Source organism: Lutjanus erythropterus, chromosome 2 (assembly GCF_056507025.1).
Source record: "Lutjanus erythropterus isolate fLutEry1 chromosome 2, fLutEry1.hap2, whole genome shotgun sequence".
Taxonomy (NCBI): Eukaryota; Metazoa; Chordata; class Actinopteri; order Lutjaniformes; family Lutjanidae; genus Lutjanus; species Lutjanus erythropterus.
In genome coordinates this window covers 15,046,639-15,067,454 of record NC_139318.1, presented here as the reverse complement: position 1 = coordinate 15,067,454, position 20,816 = coordinate 15,046,639, and the positions used below count along the sequence as shown (strand labels likewise).

At 39.8% G+C, this 20,816-nt stretch overlaps 1 protein-coding gene across 11 annotated transcripts in view; it reads right to left on the bottom strand.

The window, feature by feature from the left end:
• magi1b (membrane associated guanylate kinase, WW and PDZ domain containing 1b) overlaps positions 1-20,816 on the bottom strand; it is a 187,716-nt gene that overhangs the window by 51,259 nt on the left and 115,641 nt on the right. For 7 of the 11 annotated variants that reach the window (XM_084729343.1, XM_084729376.1, XM_084729359.1 and 4 more), the window contains 6 exons: positions 18,754-18,996; positions 13,626-13,851; positions 12,405-12,487; positions 11,371-11,406; positions 4,226-4,283; positions 2,068-2,201 (listed from right to left, as the gene is read on the bottom strand). In XM_084729343.1, coding sequence (XP_084585469.1) covers positions 2,068-2,201; positions 4,226-4,283; positions 11,371-11,406; positions 12,405-12,487; positions 13,626-13,851; positions 18,754-18,996 — 780 coding nt within the window. Of the gene's footprint in view, positions 1-2,067; positions 2,202-4,225; positions 4,284-11,370; positions 11,407-12,404; positions 12,488-13,625; positions 13,852-14,896; positions 15,055-15,613; positions 15,746-18,753; positions 18,997-20,816 lie in introns of those variants that run through there. The other 4 variants (XM_084729419.1, XM_084729367.1, XM_084729411.1 and 1 more) reach the window with 3 other exon arrangements.

The following is a 20,816-nucleotide window of genomic DNA, read 5'->3' as shown; positions in this document are numbered from 1 at the left end:
GGTTTTAAAGGCTGCATTACAGTACTGATGTAATTTTCTGAACTAGCAGACTATTTGCCTTTACACACTTAGTCATTCTATCTACATTATTGATGATTATTTATCAAAGACAAAAAAGATGTATTTAGTCAAAAATATCGGCATATTTGATTTTGTCCATATTTGATTTAGTTAGCTATGTTAACCTAGCATTGAGTTAGCTTTGCAGCTAAAGTCAATCATCGTGTCAAACTCAGATGCAGCACTTTTTTCTGTCACTACATGTATGTTTCATCCCAGTGCTCCCAGCTCCCTGTCAGAAGCTTTCCGCCAGCAAAAAACTACGTGGACACGAGCCCCGTAACATGTTGTGAACAGGTCGCTCAAACTTCGTGAAGCTTTTAACACTGTTTCACATCTCACTATTGAATTCAAATGGAGCTGTGTGAAACCAGAGCAACCCATTTGTTCATAATGGCTACCATCTTTGATTAATCACCTTGTTACAACATCACGGCACCGATCAGACTACAGCCTTCATTAATATTCTTAACAGTGTGATAGAATCAATGCAGAGGTGAAAAAAAAAATGGGTAAAAAGCCCGCTTGAAGGTATTGAGTTTTTTTGAAGAGAGATTGAGCTCTCAGACGGGGAAAAGTCAGCAGGTAATCGAGTGGCTGTGAATGATTTCTGCTGAATGAGCAGAAGGTTGAGTGCGATAGGAGTTCCCATGTGGGCCGGCATGCATTTACAATTAATCTCTCTGTGGGGCGTCCTGTGAATACGTAAGGTTGAAGACAAGAAGCAGGAGCAACCTAAGGTTACCAAATCAGCTGAGTTTTGGCAGCTGTGAGAGCTAAATGTTGGAAAACAGGAAAGAGACTTAGCAGGCAGATCACGTTCAGCAGAGTTAGGACAGAGATAATATTGTTTTGTTTCATTCATTATCTTTTTTTTTTTGCTTTGAATTTAGTTTAGTTTCAGTTCATTTTCAGAGTGAGTTTGCTCGGTTCAGTTTAGTTTTTAACGCTGAAAAATGTTACGTTTCCGTTTAGTTTTTAATACACTGTAAAAAACACTTGAGAAAACTTTCAAGGAAACTGCTTTCTCTAGATGTTTGAGAGTTTTGATATAAACTAAAAGTTCTGCTGAACAGACATCTTTTGCTAAGATAATTTACTTTTCTTATTTGGATAAACTTGAATCTATATGTTTTAGTTTGTGAACCTGACTTGTCCTTATTTGGGTGTTTGAAGATTAAATGGTTGCAGTTGAAAATATTAAATTATTAACTAATATTCACTTTCACTTTAATGAATTTACTCAACAATTTTTGAAATACAAATTCTTGAGGTGTCTAAAACTCAAACATTCCAGTTTATTTAAAGAAGAAAAGTAAATTACCTCAACAAAACATTATTAGTTCGTAAAACCTTTTCAAAACCTTAGAGCTTAAATTGGGTTCAAAACTCGAAAAGTTTTCTCAACTTTTTTGTTTTGTTTTTACACTGTAGTTTTGTATTTATATGTTACTCAGCACCAACATTTTACAATACAAAAACAACATTTTCCGAAGGCAATTAACATGTCATGTAGACATCAGGTCTTAATAAACACATACAGCCTCCTCATTTGACCAAATTGGCAAAGAGAAAAACAGATCTTTCCTGTATATTTTTAATTTGATGTTTGTTAGTTTTGTAAGTGCACAATATAATTTTAGCAGTTTTTAGTTTAGTTTTAATTAACTATAATAACTTTGGTTGAAGGTGCGATGCTAAACTTACCTTTCTTCACCTGAGAATAAAAAACTTTCAACAAATTATAACAAACAAGTATCTGGCAGCAACACAGAAAACAGAAATTAATTTAAAAAAAGGCTGCAAGGAGCAGCCGCAAATAATAGTTATGCCTTTATGGAAGGGCACTTAGCAAATCATAAAGCTGTAGCAGGCAACATCAAGTATTGTAGCAGTTATTGCTTTAAAGACACAATCTCACACACACATACAAAGACAGACAGGTCAGTCACACACATGAAGAGAAAGAAAGGAAATGACGCCCTTGGTCGGGGCTTGTGAACGAACCTCGGATGTAGCGCTCACCTTCAGGTGGCTGCTGGCTTTGGGGCTGAGGCTGCTGAGGCTGCTGCTGCTCCAGCTGCCTGCGCCTCTTAGCCTCCAACACTGGATTCTCATACTGGGTCTTCCTGTTGATATGACTTTGGGACGCGAGTGGGAGGAGGGATGAGTGGATGGAGGGTGGAGGAATAAGAAATTAATGACAGGAGGGATGAATAAAAGGAATAGAAAATAAGAACAGAAAACAGGATGTAGGGCAAGAAGTAAATATCAGCAGGAAAGTGGAGCGCAGTGTGGAGAGAGGGAAAACAGGTACAGAGGAGAGGACAGGGTAAGAGAAGACGGAGAGATAGGGCCAAGAGAGGGAGGGGAGACATGGTGATAAACTTTGATTAATAAACAATAAGGCTGGGCGATATAGCAGAAAAAATTATCATGATGTAATGTTTTGTTTCAGTCAATGACTGACCCTCCCTGTGCTCCGCCCTTTTTCACTCTTTGCTCCAATGACAGTTGAGCAAGCTTTGTACCTAAATCAAGTTTCTCCATTCTGGTTTCCTGTATTTTGATACGCTATGTGCTAAGGATGACCAAAAAATAAATAAAATGTTGAATACAGTTACAAGATGTTGCTGGGGACCTGTAAAGTGAAGTGCTCAACTTATTGGAGCATAGAGAAAAAAAGGACAGGATTTAAGAAGGGTCAATAGGCCAAAAATTATTAAACCATTTTATTTCAAAATTGATTTCGAAGCCTAATTTTGAATTTAAACAGGTAATAGTCTTAATAAACTTAAAATAAAAAATACCTTGCTGGTGAGCTGATCTGACCTTTTTTTAAACAGATTTCCTCGCCATCTGCGCTCATTTTCTCACTCCATGCTGTTTCTATGTTGACGATGGAACTGAACAACACACCTTGTTAAATGATTTTTTTGATTGATCCCTGCATCTAAAACCACGGGATAAAAAATTGATTGGTGCCGACATCCAGCTGCGTGTCATCTCTGCCCTTGCGTATATTACCAAATTGAAACTGCATACTGCAAACGTTCTCAGGAAGGCTCTGCGCCGTAACACAGACAAGTGTGTGTCTATTGTGATGAGAGCCAAATAAACGAGTGAAATGTGAGCATTTTGTCCTCCTTGACTTGAAGACTTGATATGTGCGACTCTTTCAATTTTTTGGAATATGATCGACTGTTTGCATGTCACTGATAGCACACTCCATTATCAAGGGAACTGATAGGCTGTTTACGAGCCAGGGCATATTTATTATGTGCCATGTAAATGAATCTACTGAACACTCTATCAAACAATTGTCTTATTGCTATTGATGAGATGTCTCTTGCCGAAACATATCACAACTATTTTCTTGCCTGGCCTAATAAACAGTGGCATAATATGCATCCATCTGTACTTACACAGAAACCCCTCTCTGACACATGCGTGACACAATCACGCCCACAAATCACATCAAATACACTCAATCACATTTCTGATGATGGATTAATTCAAGGAAACCACAACCATCTTTCCTTCACATCACACACCAGCCCTGGGAGGTTTACTACTAAGCTACCAGCACCGAGAAATTACACCTGAAAGCACCACATTACACAGCAAATGAAGGAAACGGTGAATTATGTCTGATCGAAAAAAAAAAAAAGAGAGGAAATATTGCAGAGACAAAGAAGGAAAAAATTGAAATGCCACAGCCTTGAGCCCCCAGGTGCTGCTTTGAACAACATCAAAAACACATGAAACATATTCGTATTAATGCTGATGCCCAGGGGCTTCACACAAGATGAGATGCACATATATGCACACACGCATGCACACACTCGCTGCATGTTTTCCCAAATGATAATGACACAAACAAAATGGCCTACATTTTCCAGCACACAAAAGACCAAAAATAGCTGAAATCAGGCTGTGACGTCTTTACAACAGACCTGTACATACATTAGAGCTGCTCTTGTTTACAGTGAGGCCAAGAGTTGCTGCTGTTCGGATGAAAGTGTGCGAAAGCATTTCTATTTGTGTGCATGAAGAAAAATGCAAGACGGCCGTTTCTTCTTCTTTCTGCATGTATGTGTGCAGCGTCAGCCTGTGAATTTGCATGAAAGTGCGGTGCCTTTACATACTGTACACATCCACTTACTCAACATAGTAGACCCCATACACTGGATCGTCTATTTTCTCCCATCCTGGTGGAAGTTCTGCAAAAAGAAAAAAAGACAGAGTGAGACAGAGGAAACGAGGAAAACTCAAGGCTGTGAAGTTGCTGGGGGCCATGTATTGAGCCATTAGAGGCGAGCCCAGTGGAGACCTTTTGCCTCTCATTGTGTCTGCCTGTCAGTCAGTCTCCAGGGCCACAGTGACTCAACAGCTTCACAGGCTGTCTGGCCGCCACCCCCCACCCCCCCCAATCCCCTCACACCGCTGACATTTCCACACATCAGATAAGAACAGAGCAAGACCCCCTTGGGCAGAGATGGGTGGCTGAATAGGAGGGATGGAGAGATGAAAAAGAGGTGGGAGAAAGGAGTAGTGAAGGGGTCAGAGAGAGGGAAGGGAAGGAAGGGAGGACAGCAAGCAAGAGTGAAAAAGCAAGGAGGAAAAGACAGGTGAGAAGGAGTGGAAACTGGGGGAGGGGGAAATCACCCAGGCTTCGAAACCTGAGTTGGACAATGTGGAGGAAAAAAGTGAGAAAACGGTTGGAGGATTTTTTTTTGTATCCTTTACTTTTCCTCAGACAAATAACCAGCAGTCCAAAAAACAGAACAGAAAAGCAAATACTGCATGCACAACTGCCCCTCTCCTGACATCTTTTTTTTTTGACATTACTTCCAGTGCTTATGACTGTAATATTACAGCTTCTTCTGCTCCTGCTATTGTAACGGTTCAACCAAGTTTAAACCTGTAAAAATGTCAACATAAAACAGGGCTGGCCAAAGCTTTTATGGGGCCCTAAGCAGAATTTGATTTGGAGCCCCCCCACCATCTCAGTGGGGCCAGTACTATGGACTATTATTAATGCTTAATCATTCACACACCCACTTTCAATTTTATTAGACGTAGTTGTATTCTTTATCATACTAATGTCAGCCTGAAATGTTTAAGGTTAAAGGTTTTTAATCTAAAAATCTAAATCTAAAAAAAGACAGCAAACTCACAGACTGGACTAGTGTTAATTTGCACTTGAATAACCAGCTATCCACTCCATTAACATAACATTGTGTTTTCGTATGATTACCATTGACAGTAATATATCACAAAAAAAAGCATGTCAAGCTCTCTTGCGGGGCCCTCTGGTGGCCACGGGGCCCCTAAGCAGGCGGTTAGTTGGCTTATGCCTCAGGCTGACTGTGGTATCAACCCCACAAAGGATAACTGCATTCCTGATACCCAATATCTGTGGTTAATTTTTCATGATGCAAACTATTTCATTAATAAATTGCAAGGTAAGTGTCAAACACTCACTTTCAATAAACTCAACCTACACTGTCAGTTCAGATTTCAAAGGTTATATCAGAGCACAAAAAAAGAAAACAAATGTTTTCAATAGCTCATATAGTCCAGTTCCATATAATTCAGTCCAGTTCATAAGGTAACTTCACTTTGGGTTTTTCTGGTATCAGTTCCAATCAGTTCAGTTCATTAAACCTTTTAAATTTGAACTAGATGTGTGGGCTGGATTTATTAAAATTGAGTGTGTGAGTTCTGCCTTGCAGTTAATTTATGAAATAATTTGTTATGGTCAGACTGCTATGTAATTTTTGGTATATTCTCAGTTCCAGGTGAGTCCAATCTCCCCGCTCACTTAGGGAAGGTAATTTGCCTTTTCGTCTCTATTAGCTAGATGTTCAATTCTATTTGAATAGAAGGATGTAACCCCTCCACCCACACAGTGGATCAAAGATGTGATGCACCTGTTAACATCTAGCTGGAAAAATCTGATCCACCCTCAGCGGCTCCACCGGGAGATTTTACAAAACCTGGAACCCATTAATTAACTATGTGTAGTTCAGTTAAAAGGATGTGTATTTGCAGTCTGTTGGTCTTAGATGTTGTTGGTTTTGGTTTTTGTTACTTTCCAGTATTTCTTATCTATTCTGTAAAGGTTTGTACCATGAGAATTTAGTATGTATCAGGGTTTGCAGGCTGCATACACATCTTGGGGTGCACCAACTGAAAAATGTAATTGTGGTGAAATTTTCATATTCTTGTTATTACTGTATCACTGTATTATTTTTTTCTGAGCCTATACATGGTTCATTCTCTTTGTACCTAGGTGGCAGATTGTGTATTGTACTCAATCACACAATTGCGCAGTATCTTTAATAGCATCTGAATGCACTGCCTTTGCCATGACGACGGCTGTAAATATTCTATGTTGCTTCTCTTTTGAAGGTGTTGGGGAGTGGGAGTGCATCCGCCTGGACATGAGAGGACATGGCCTAAAAGGTTTGGGTACAGCTGGCCTATGTTAATGTCTTTGCTGATAAATGGCAAAAATCTTTATAAATAAAGTGTTAAAAATGCACATCTGTAATCAATGTGATGGCTATATTAGTGAGAAGATGCATGTCCTTGGTGCTGTCGTCTTTGCCTGCTAGTATTTGTGTCCTTCATTTTTGCATAAGTCACCCTGTTTGTGTGCGAATTTACTGCAGACCTGACGTCACCTTTGCCATCTCCTGCTTTATGGACTAAGACTGCACCCATGACTTGACTTGAAAAGCTACTTCATTCGAGGAGGAGGTGCAGTGAAGGCAGCTGCTTACTCACAGCGATGCTGGGACACATGTGCAGACACTTTTACAGACTTTTACAGAGAGTAAAAGTGAAATTCATCCTAATCAAAGATGATTAGGAAAAGATATGAATATGACTGGGCCCACTTCAGCAGTGTGTAATTGCCCAATGGTGCGATCGTGCTGTGTTTCTACAGTGTTTGCCAGAGAGGGTGATGTCATTATCTCCAGCAGAGCCATCTGAATCAGTTCTCTAGTCTGATTACAGCTGCATTGATTATTGGCTGGCGTCCACATAGATAATGTCAGAGGCTTCTAATTGGCTACAAACACAGATTGTCCAATAGTCCTCTCCTGTGATGTATCAGTTTTACATATTATTACCCTGAGCCAATTAAACCTCACCCTGTGTGCAAGTATCTGGTAATTACAATCATCCAACTTGGAGAGCCTCCCTCTGCTTTCTAATGAGCAGGGCCCTTGGTTGGAGTGGAATCAGCAGCAGATGGGAATGTTTAAATCGTCTGTACATGACACACACACACACACACACACACACACACACACACACACACACACACACACACACACACACACACCACTACAGACTACAGTTTATCAGACCAGGTAACCAAGACTGATGAAGAGCAGCCACAGATAAATCTGCAATTGGAGTCTTCAATTTGATGCTTGTAAGCAACTCCAGTGACTATAATTCTGTATTTTCTACACCTTCTAAATGCAGCTAATGCCAAAAGGCTAAAAGGCAGCGCAAGGTTACAGCTTTAGTGTTGCAGTACACGGTGAAGCCATAAAACAGGCATGGTGAATCATCATTCAGATGTTTTGAACTGGAACGTTAAATGGAATGCAGTCCCGCCTCGCCTCGCGCAAAATTTTAATCACCCACTTGATTTCACACTGCACTAGTTCTGCTCCTGGAGGAGCACCTGTGAGTCTGTGCGTGTGTACGTGTGTGTGTGTGTGAGAGAGAGAGAGAGAGAGAGAGAGTGAGAGAGAGAGCAGAGAGGACGCTTGCTGCCGCCTGCTAAACAATATGGTATACATTTCAGTGAATGGAAACATAAATGAAAAGACAAAGAGAGAAATCTTTCACTCGTTAAGCAGCGTTTTCTTCTCACCCTGTTCCGCGCTTCCCACATCCCACCTTCCTGAACATATTGCGACTTTGAGGGAGAGTCAAGCATGATGAATTGCATGTTTAACTGTTTGCATCTCATTCTCTTGATACAGTGCTGTGATTGATTTCTCTTGAGTAAGCATGTACCACAGAGACACTCTTTGTGTGTGTGTGTGTGTGTGTGTGTGTGTGTGTGTGTGTGTGTGTGTGTGTGTGTGTGTGTGTGTGTGTGTGTGTGTGTGTGTTCCTGCGTTCATGAAATGCTTGAGTCTGCTCCTCCGCAGAGGACTGAAGTTAATTACATTTCTTTGCCCACCTGTATTGGATTGTGCTGATCGATAAATATTGAACACATTCATCCAGTGGAGGGCTGTCTTATGGACATGGGACTCGTCTGATCTGATGATTAGAACACGGCAGCTCTTTCAGATGCTTAAAAATGAGAGCTGTTAACAAGATTGAAGCCCTGCAGACAGTCAGTTCCCCTTCACAGTGTGTGAAAAACTTTTTTTGCATGCCATCTTCTGTCTGTCGTGCTTTTATCGTTATTTGATTGAGTCTGACTGATTTTTGGGGCCGACAGTGATGATGATGGAAAATAAATGGAGTAAAAATGGAGGGAGGATATTTAATACTGGCTTCACACTAAATAGGTACGTTCATGTGGGTTTTTTAACATGGCTAAACCTGCTAAAAATAGGCGATCAACCCTTTTCTACTATCAATACATGAATTTGGGTTTCTGTTGTTTTCTGATGTGCGATGGGAAGCTGAGACTCGACTCGTATGTGCAGAAGAGCAGAGAGAAAGACATTTGTGTTCAGCTCTCAGTACTTTTGAAGCTTCTAACTGTGGTTTGAAGTTTAGTTTTTCTCTTGCATCACTGTTTGTACTTTCACTTATCTGCTTTATTTTACCGTTTCATGTTTTCTTTCACTCATATACGAGTCGTGTTAAGTTACTGCTGATGAAAACCAAACATTTTCTGATTTAGCTGCTTCATAATAAAAGCTTTTAGGTTACAAAGTAACAGGAGACTTTTGTTGTGAAGATTATATAGGGAATAGTATGTTTAGACTCTGCTTTACAGCTGCTTGTCTTAAGATGAACATGTCATCAATTAATTACACACTTCAAGTGGGTGCAAACTCCACTCTGCTGTGATGACATGTTGAGTAAAACAATATATCGATCAAGCTCTAGATAACAGCTAACTGCTAATAGGCAGCAAGCACTAGAAAGAGGCCAGAAGTAGACGTTTCTGTGTGTGTGACCACTTTCACATTACATATAGTCTTTTGACTCAATGTTGAATAAAAAAAATAATGCAGCTTTAGCAAAGGATGAAAAAATTCCAATACCTGAATAGGATTCCTGAGTAAGTCCCTGACCCTGCGGCGAATGACAACCTTCCAAATCCCATTTTACAAAACTGGAGCTGATTACTAATAAAGCTGAAAGAAGCTGTTTTACATCAATATGCATTTAGCATTACTGTGAATTCTACCAAAAAAAAAAAAAAAAGACAATGAAATGAAACGTGTGTATTATTTTTGTCCCTGTATTTCTACATACTTTTGTGTCAAAACATGCTCATCATAAAAGGACGCTTCAATCATTAATCAGATCTCTCCTCTGATGGAATGACATTACTTGTTACCCGTGTGTAACAGTGCAGGCCACCGTCTCCAGACACCATTTATCCTGCACAAGTGGCCACGCTGCTGTGTCTGATAGGCTAGTTAGCGTGCTGATGGGGCCTCAGGAAAAAAGGCCTGTTGGTGTCTGGCTCAGACAGACACCCATTAGGAAATCATCATTATAACAATCTTCCTCGGATCAGCCCTCGTCTCCTACGTATGAAATGACAATCTATTGCAAGGTATTTTGTGTGTGTGTGTGTGTGTGTGTGTGTGTGTGTGTGTGTGTGTGTGTGTGTGTGTGTGTGTGTGTGGTTGGCTGGTGGCATGACGATAAGTTGACAGTTGTGGTCAAGGCTTTTCTGACTGCAAGAGGTGTGTGTTTGTTAAAAATCAAAAATAAACCCATAGCAGTCACAGCATTGTTTGGGTCTTGCCTCCTACTCTGCTGCTTCCAAAACATAAAGCAGACTGTGATATTTGTTGCCACACTAGCAAAGTGTCTGATTCTACAGGACATTCTTTACTATGTTAAAGTTGATAAATGGTCCACTTGCCAAAATGTAATAAAATTTGAGGGCCTTTTTTGCACATGTTGAGAGGTTGTTGTTTGCTGCTTTCCCAGAGTAACTGTTCTGATTGAATGTTTCTAATTACACTAATGATCCTTATTTATGTACTTATCATTACTTTGGAATGATTTCATATGTGACGCTAAACGGCATTATGTGGCCAACTTGAATATATTGTGTTCATTTTTGTTTGCCTTTTTTGTTATTTTTGCTTTTTCTTATCACAGTGTTCAAGTATCTGTACTGGATTTTTTACACAGCTTTTGTTTTGTTTTTCTTTCTTTGATTTATGCTACACTTGACAAACCACTGACAGCTGAAATGTAACTTTTTTCTGTCGCTGAAAATTCAGTCAACATCAAACAAAATTTGAGAAAAAAATCAAAGCCACATACTGATGTAAAGGTCAGCTCTCTGTCAGTGTGTCATGATGTCTCATTTCTAGATGATTGGAGTCATTGTCACAGTCATCTCGAACCAACTGTCAAATGACTCTCTGTGAGCCACTGGTGGTGGTGGTGTGCATGTCGTTATGTAGATGTGGACCATTAACTGTTGTGACTCTTATCTTCACTTAGACGTTTTCAAATAATTGGATTTCAGCTGAAATTTTTTGAGCTGGAACAAAGAATCAAACCAAGGTGACGGTGGTGCTACGATGGTGAATGTAGGGATAAATATTTGTAGGAGCCATTTTTCTTGTTTTATTAAAGAACTACAAGGCATCACAGCATCATTTATGAATGACACAATCACCATACATTTGTCATCATTAACAGACACAAGTCTGTGACATGAGGATGCTGGAAAGATTTTGTTTTTGAACCACTCGTTCTCAAGAATGCATACATTTTTGATATTAAGAAAACAAATTGATAAAGTCTTGTTGTGAATATTGTGGATACACAGTTTTTTGATTTTTGTTTTTTTTAGCAGCTTGCATCAAACTATATATTTTTTTTCAATTGTAACCCACAGCACATTCATCCACTCATTCATCCACTCATTCATTCACTCATTCACCCAAGTCAGGTTCTTCAAGCAAGTCGACTCAGCAGAAAGTGGCATACAGATGGTAAATTGTGGCTATTATTTGGAAGCATTTTGAATCAAGTCCATCCCATAACTTCACTATAAAGCCATGACAATATTTGTGTAGCAGGATAGTGGTGTAAAAAAATGAGAAGGGATCCTACCTAGATCATTGTCCAGCTCCTCTGTATGTACCCCTTCTACTCGACAGGATGTACGGCACAGCAGCACAGGATTGTTGTCAAAAGGGAAGAAGAAGGGGGGTAGAGAGGGAAAAAGGTGCACATGTGTGAGTCAGTTAGCTACATCTGGCCACTGGGTGGCAGGAGTTAATCAAAAGCAGAGCCTCAGCCTCATGTGACAATCCAGGCTGTCAGAAATCACAAATGAAAATTCCTCAAATGACTGGATCTGCATGTGTAGTCTGACGGTGCAGAATTTTACCCACCCTATAGCTGTCATGTCAGCTGATTATGAAATCACATCTACTGTCTCCCTTTCACTCCAAGGGAAATCAATGATTGCAAGATGTTCTCATAAGAAACATCTATTCCTCTCTGCTGTGTGTCTGAATGCACCTACAGTGTTTGTGGTTGAAATTCTGTGTCTATGAGAAGGCAGGAAGCCTCAGTGCACGTCGGGAAGGGGGTCACTTATGTGAGTGTGACGATGTGAATGAGGCAGTCAGTTCTTTGAAGCTGTTGGGTGCCTCGCTTTGACAAACAGCTGAGAGCGGAGCAGAGCAGTGCAACCCAGTGACTGCTCGCCATTTTCTGTGACCCAACACTGACACCTAAGGGCTGCCAGGGGAACCTCTACTCTTTGAGTTTCACAACAATACAACTTGTGAATACAAAATGAGTGAATGTAACTGCTGTTTTCTAAGCAATGACTTTGGTCATATCTAGCAGATGACCTAACACTAGTTATCTTTTAATTTACTGTCAAGAGGTTTTCTAGTAGTCCTTTAATAATGAAGAGACAGCTTGGGAGAAACACGTTTAACACATTTTTATATTTGGCAAAAAAAGTAAAATGTTAAGATCAAAGAATGCCTGATATCATTTCCAGTGCTGAGTCTCAAATGTAAAAACAGCTCTGGGCTGAAGCCCTGCTCAATATAGTGTCATACGATTGGTTTGTGTTTGAAAGGAGAGGATTTTACATAAACACATATAATTTCATAATGTGGACCTACCATCGTCTTCACATTCTTCCAGGGGTTTCTGAGGCTTGTCCAGGCACCGAGGGTCTATCCAGGAGGTGGTCTTTGTGTTGTGGCTGTATGGAAAACAGAGATAAATCAGATTACCTTGAGGTGATACAAGAAACACAGCAAGCAGGATTTCAAAGATCATAGTGCACATTTCTGGATGAAGATGCTCGTTCATCATGAATGGGGGCAGAGGTTATTCTGATCTGTTTATGATATTAGTAAAAGCCAACAGGACAAAAAAGACGGTGCCTTCATCACAATTTTGTTAACAAGATAAAACACAAAGAACTGCAATATTTGTTATTAAAGCTCTTCCACTATTAACTTTATTTACACTGAACCTGGATTAACCTTTAAGAGTCTTCATAAACAACAACATCTCAGGACGTCACCATACTTATTACAGTGTTATCTTTCTGTCTTACTCATTAAACAAAGCATTCTGAATATATTAAAATCTAGGTCTTATTAGTAACAATAACAAAGAGCAAAATGCCAAAGCTATCAGGTCAGCTCTGATTTTCACATATTTATATTCACATTTGCCTACATGTATATTAGAAATAACAAAGAATATTAGTACAATAGAAGGAAAGTAGTTCCTACATGAATCTGCTCACCACATGGTAGGAACTATCATGCAGAAACTACTAACTTTCTCCCGTAGAAAGAAAGCAGTTCACAATCAAATTGTCTACAACAAGGTCTATGAACGCCTGCGTCATGATATCTGGAAAGAGACATTTCATTTGAGTTTTCTAAATGCATTTTTTTGTGCTTTGAGCACCACAAGATGTTGGCCATTTAGTCCTATTATATTTGAGAGAAGGCAGACATCTGATATCTCAAAAACCTGGCAACTCACATCAAAACAGTCTAGCTGGGTAAATAGCACTGGAGGCTAGAAAAGGTCAAAACAAGAGAAATGTCTCATTTCTATACTTGATGTCTGATAAACTGGAATTTGGCAGCTTTGACTTTCTGATCAGCTTAATATTTTTTAATATTGAAAATGGGAGTTCAACATTAAGGTGTGCATACAGATGTGTATGTACAGATACATGCAAAAAAAAAATTAAATATCACCTCTTTGGAACATTCAGGGTGTGTTGGTAAAACCTGAAGCCTTTGTGCAGCTAAAGCAGCACCTGTCAAAAAGTCAATTATGAGTGTATAAGTAAGTACAAGTCTTGAGTGACTTACTCTATAAAGTAGACCTCTCCGTTCTCGGTGTAGGCCATCTCCCAGTTCTCAGGCAGAGGTCCCAGCGGGTCCTCCGGGGGAGGATGGCTCAGGTGAGAGTGTGTCTGCTGTGTGCTCTCCGTGGTGGCCGGTGGTGAGGGGGTTCTCCCAATGTAGGGCGGGTCACTCTGGCGGGGGGCGAAGGGGCGCACCGAGTGATGAATCTCGTCTAATTCGCTTGAGTCTCCTGGAGGATTGAAGTCAAACGGGGCTCAGTGTTAAGACCGTTACTGGTTGCTGAAGGACGCTGAAAACACTTTCAGGAACAAAAGATAGCTGTGAAAACAATTTGGTGGAGCTTCAAGTAGGACATCACAGTTAATCAAAATTTTATCAAAGTCGCAATGTGGCTTTTTGCAGTTTTCAGATTGCAGGAGGTGCAATATTTGTTAAAAGCAAAATGTGTCATGAAACTTTTAAATGAATGAATGTTGTGAGGCAGAGACGTCCTGTCCAACAAATAACATTCTACAGACTTCAAAAACATTACAGATTCCTGGAAAAATAAAACACACTATAGTCATTTTAACATGTTTTTCAGTCAAAGTAAGAATAATTTTAAAAAATATCACTAACCCCTCAAAATAATCAGAATTAGATATTTTTTATTATCAACCAAGAAAATTAACTAAAAATGTTGGTAACACTTTATAATAACAGTCAGTAATAAAAGGAGGAATTGCTAGTTAATTTATTGTAGTAGTAGTAATAGCTATTTCACTGTTAACTAACATTAAAATAATGTTTATATGTGTTTTCTAAGACATTCAATTCAATTCAATTTTTATAAAACTTTATAAAGGCCACTGCAGATAGGGTATGTTCAGAAAAACATCATGCATTATGTTAAGTTTGACAAATCATTTGGTAATCATTAAAAAATACTAAATAGCATATTAAATGTTATAATGTGTAATTTAACACTTAGTAATTTATATTGCACAAATTAATATTAATTGAAACGAAATTTTAGCATTACTAAATTTGAGAGCATAATTGATTATCACTAAATTGTTTCTTAACAATGAAATAACTATTAGCCAAAATTGTATTAACTATCAATTTACCATTTATTAATGATAGTTGTTAGAAGTGTTACCAAGGTTCAGCTGGCTCACTGAGATTAATTTATTTTATCATCCACTAACTAACATTATAGACTGCAATGTATGATGAAAACATTTATGACAATGAGGAAAAAATGAGACAAGAATTTCATTCATTTCTTTCACCTGAGCAGTAAAAATCCTTCCAGGATAAGAGCAGTTCAAGAATTCCTTGGAAGCCTCATCTCGCCACTAAAAGCTCTTGACTCAGTCCAATAACTTTTCAAAGCTTTTAATACTAGTTTTTAATAAAATCACAGAGAAACACTACTGCAGAGTACATCCATTTATCCTGAACTACATCTCACAGCTATAGAGACATTTGCTTCAGTTAAGACTGCTGAGTGGGCAGTTCACACCTAGAACCACGGCCTCTGAAGTGCTATCACCTAGCTTCCTGTTATCTCATTTTCACACTCACACTTGATTCGCACCCGCGTTGCTCACACAATCACAGACGGCAAATAAGCAACTTTTGGTCCCACCTTCTGAGAACACATGGCAGAAACAGCTTTAGCATTGAGTCAACTCCCCTACAATGCCCACTGACCTACTAACACACAAGGGGAGATATCACACAATTAGCACAGTGAGTAAGATTATTCAAAACATGGCTATTAAAAAACAGCACCATGCTTCCAAACATTAATCAAATCCAATGTCCATCTGATTCATAAACACAAGTGACCTACCGAGCACTAATGATATCATTAAGAATCATTTCAGAAATGCAGGCTGCTCAGTCATCCACCCTCTGCTTCCTGCAGCCAGATGGCACTATTTTACATTCTTGGACGCATGGATACAGGCAGTTGTAGTCGAACCCAGAGACTACTTACTCACCAATCAAAGAGGCTCTTGTGTTCTGCAGCCCCTCACCACACCAAAGTGCTCTCCCTCCACCTCCTTTGTGCTCTTTCTCCTACTTCTTCATTTTCGGAGCTTATGCCCCTTCACAAAACACAATCCTGCCTTGATTCTCCTCTTCCCTCTCTGTCCAATCCTTTTCAGACTTGCCCACCTCACTTCACTTGCCACTCCCTCTTTCTCTTTAACGTCCTGCTACCTTCTCTCCACTTGCATCCCCTCCCACATTATCCATTGCAATTAAAAGATTCTCTCCTTCTCTCTCTCTCCAAACACAACTATGGGATCACATTCAAGTATTATCCTCCAAACTAAACAGCGTGTTCCCAGGCTGCTGTCGAAGACAGCTCTGCAAGCAGCTGCCTGTGTACTCACCTACTATAGGTCTGTTTGTTTTAAAGGTGTCTACACCAGTTAAAGGAGTGCCTGAGTCATGAAGTTCTGCAAAACAAGGAGCTAAAAAGAAAATTCAGCATTTTTAATGTGGATGTCCAGTCAGTCTTAATGGTAAAAGTAGTCGGTTGAGGCAATAAATTCCTACTATATTGACCAAGAAAACTGAGTTGCCCTGCTCACAGAGCTGTGAAGTAGTGCCTACATGTACCAGGATGCATTGTGTGCCAATGTCTGACGCCCAGGCCCATGTTGCCATCAAACACAAACCTAGTTTATAGCTATTACTTAATTGACCAAAACTAAGGTGTGTTTGAATACCTTTACTAACATTCACATATACTCACATAGTATTCCACAAAACTATTTAGTATGTCCCTATAAATGAATAGGGACATATTATTATCGACAAGTATGTCAAATGCACTTGTGTCAAAATACATAGGTAAAAATACCAGGATGTAGTACTGTATCAGATGCATTTTGCAGTATGCAAGCCAGAATTCTTTTCTGGCTATTTCTGAGCCTCTGAGAGAGACAGATGTGCTGCATTCCCAGTTGAAAACTTTTTGATTTTATTTAAAATTTTGTGCTGTCAACCATGACGGATGTACATGCAGGGTCAAAATTCAAGGTGCAATGTTATGATGTAATCGTATGTCCCAGTGGTATGCATACTGCATGCAATAGTAATTTGTAAAGGCAGGTGCAATATATAGTAAAAGTAAAAAGAAAAAGTATATGTTTCGGAACACAGCTGTGGGATTAGGTGACAAAAATAGTCATCTAGCATGTGCCCTTGGCTACCCAGAGTTGGGCACTGGAAATCCATGCTGAAACAGCCTGTAGTATTTCCTTAACATCAACAACATTACCATGACATCGCTAAATGTAGGAAAAAACAACAGACTTTGCAGCAGAATAACTCAATTTTCTCAGTCAATATAGCACATACTGAGGAATTCATTGCTTCAAATAACTGCATTTACCAACACCACTAGCTGGACATTCACATAAAAATTAATATTTTTTTCCTTTAACATACCAAGACAGCTAGTATAAGAAAATAAAAACAAACTAGCAATATGTGGCATGCAGTCTGCCACATCAGCTGTTTGGTTAGCTGCAGGCAAAACTGTAAGAAGGAGGAAAACTTGTGTAAAATTGTTGACAAGTCAAGCCACCTAGCCTGCACTCACTGTTTATCTGTGCCAAATGTGGTGTTCCATTTTGGCTGTTGTCTGTGCCAAATTTAATTTAGTTTGGAGTATAGTGCCAGCCTTGGGGCCTGTACTGGCCCGGTATTTTGTTTCCAAATAAATTAAAATTGTGTCTAAATCCATTGGAGACAGACTGCTGTTTACACCTGGCTTCAGAATGTGAGTCAAATTTGTCTTGAGTGACACTGTTTAACAGCAAAACGCTCATCTGTGCTCAACCAAACAGCTGGAGGAAAGTTTGTTTAGTACACGGTTTAAGTACAGACTTCAAAACCGTGTCCAGGTGATGGTATAAGCAAATCAACTGCATTTCGGATGTTAAGCACAAACTAACACAATGTGTGATGTGGTGATGCCTCTTTAATATACAAAATTAAAGTGGGCAAAGAGTAGCTCATCTACACATTTGAGAAGTTGTGACTATAAGTCCCTTTTACAGGTTTCCCTGGGACAAGCTCCACATACAAACCTAACACATTATATCTATGTACAGGGAGCAATATGTTGTTTGTTTGTTTTTTTCACCAGACGTTCATGACAAAGTCATGTCCTGCCTTCCCTGCCTCTGATTGGCTTACCCTGAAATTCTTACCCTAACCCTACTCAATCACACTCCTCACCTCCATACCTACTCAAAACCTACCCTCTCCAAATGACTAGGGATGTCCTGATACAACTTTTTCACTTCTGATACGATACCGATATTGCAGCCTTGAGTATTGGCCGATACCGATATCGATATGATATCAGCACGAATCATACATACTTTTATTACTTATTTTGTAGTGTGGAATGTTAGAAAAGGCTTGATCAAGTGATGTTACTCAAACAGAGAACAACAGTCAGCAACCAGAGTCACCTATGGATAGAAATGCTGGAGCAGAAAATGGACTGCTTATCTGAGCGCTTATATCAGAGATTTAAATGCAGGCTGATAAAATCCGATACTCGTTCTTTGTCTGATATCGGACCGATATCCGATATCAATATGGGATCGGGACTCCCCTACAAATGACCTAAACCAATGAAGGCAACCAGCGATCAGAGTAGGATGGGTCATGACTTCAACATCCTGGGAGGAAAAATGCAGGAAAGGGGAGGGACTTAGGGACAGACAATTATTGTTTCAAGAGTTGTCCACCCGTAATCAAATCACCAAATCAAGGCCTATTTCTATTTTGTTGTTAACATTGTCTCTGGTCATTTTAAACATTTGAAATAGAAAACTTACACCTGCTTACAATAAAGATTCTGCTTTCTGCTATTATGATGTCACATCATGTTGAAACACATCCCTGGACACTTTATTTCACAACTTCTCAATAAAGCCAACAGTAAAGTCTCATAATGTGTGCTTCTCCAGAGGTCCATGTGACTCAAACATGAAATAAAACCTGTAAAGACACACATCTATTCCACTGTCCTTCCATCATCCAGTTGCATACTATGCCTTCACCTCTTCTACCCCTCCTCTTCGTCAACCCCTTGTCCCCCTGTACGTACCTGTAAAGCTACTGTTCATGTCAGGGAGGTCCTCGTCGTCCTCCTGCTGCTGCTCTCCAGGCCCTATTCCAGCATTGTGCATGTCATTGTAGGACTTGGTGCGTCGGGGAGTGGAGTGCTGCGAGCCCGGCAGGCTACCGCTGAGCCCGTCTGGCAGTGGGGCATCACCGCCGCTACCGCTACTGCTAATCACTTTCCCACCGGGGGGCTGCACCGGTGGCTTGGGCGTCCCATAATAGTTTCCTAGGCAACAAAGAAGAAGGCGGGGGGGTTAAAAAAGACAGAGAAAAGAAGGGCATTTTAGTAGGCGGGTTAGAGAGGAGGGGTCAAAGGGTTTGTGTGCGAGTGTGTGTTGCAGGGGGTTTAGTTATAGCCTTTGTATGCAAATAAGGAGGCTGCCTTTGTCTGTGGGAATCTCAGACGCAAAAGTAAATTTCTTTGACCTAAATAAAGTTCAAAACGAAGACAACTTTGTTTTAACTTACCACAAACTAATGAGTGTTTTATTTCTCAAACAATATTGCATCATAAAATTGTCTGAAGACATTTAGTGAAGCAGTTTGCAGCCAAATTGCTCTCCAGTGCCAATACCACACTTCAGCTAAACTGACAGTTTGAAAGGGAAGAGAACAAAACATCTCATCTCACAAACCAAGTCATTTTCATCCAAAGTTAAACCAGGCAGACCTTAGGAGACTGTACCATCAGAAGACCAGAATATAAAGCCAACTACTTAATGAGACAGAACGGCATTAGCATCCAAAATATAAAGGCAACAGAAAAATGAATGTTCTAGTCCAGGTGGCAAAATTACAGTCAAAATATAAATTGGCAAACTGCAAATAGACCTCTTTCACAGCAGACATTTTGGCTTGTCATAGCAGGAAAAGCACAGGTGTAATTGATTCATTAATAACAAATACGTTGGAGAGCTAGTTGCATACCAGCTGACTGGCACCGCTTACTGGGACACTTGATGGAACTGAGCCATCGTTTACAAAATTTATTTCACCTGAGCTTCAATGTCTGCCATGAAAAATGTCTATTAGCTGTTGTCAGAACAGTTTTTCAATCATAAGACCTGTCTGAACCTTTAGCATGGGCTTGAAGTGGCAGGAGTGTATCACTGGATTCCGGGCAAAAAAACAAAACATACTTTTACTTTTGAAGAACACGTAATCTACAGCCGATTATGTTTTTTTTGTCTGTGCTTTTTTCCCCTTTTTGTATTATATTTCAGAGTGTGTTAATGAATCAGTGCTTTCAAAAATTCAACAAGCAATAAGACGGTTAGCAATGGTTAAAGCTCAAGGATGCATCAAAACCGGCTGTCTGTGACCCAACTTCAAACTCGGAGGCTGCATGTTCTTCCATGTTTTGCTGTCATGTTTGTTTTTGTGGTTAACCTGTTAGTGTTAGCATATTAAACAGTTAGTGTGGCTTAAACCACAGGTTGGAGCAATGTTGGACTGATGTTGTAATATTGAGGGGCAGTTAAGAGAAACTGTGTGAATGTTAAGCCTAATTTGAAGCCAACTAAGTATCAAGAGCAGTAGATCATTAGCTTTGTTGTTGTATGGAAGGCAGCCGGTTCTGCTCTATAATCCTCTCATGGTGTGTACGTGTTTGTGCGGTTGCAATATGTAAATCTACTTAATAGACATGCCCTGAAAATGGTTAAAATGCAGGAATTCACTGGCAACACTGTGTAACTATGACAACCACCCAGCAGCAAGTTTGCTCAGACAATAAAGTTTCCTGCTGGGCAGCGAGATGAGATCCACAAGTAACGTTACATTTAGCATTACTGCACCAAATTACTTTATTCACCATAAATTAAGTAATTTGCAAAAACAAACAAATGAATGACACTAATACAGCACCCTGTGTTGTTGAGTCAACCTCAAGACCAGCAGCAGAAATTCTGTCACCACGACAGCCCCCAATGATGGCATTATTCAGGGACTTTTTTGCTCGTCTAGAGCCTGTACATCACAGTTTATTCCACACAAAGGCTTAAGCTGGACGCTGGTTTAAACACTGTTTGATCATTTCAGTCCTTT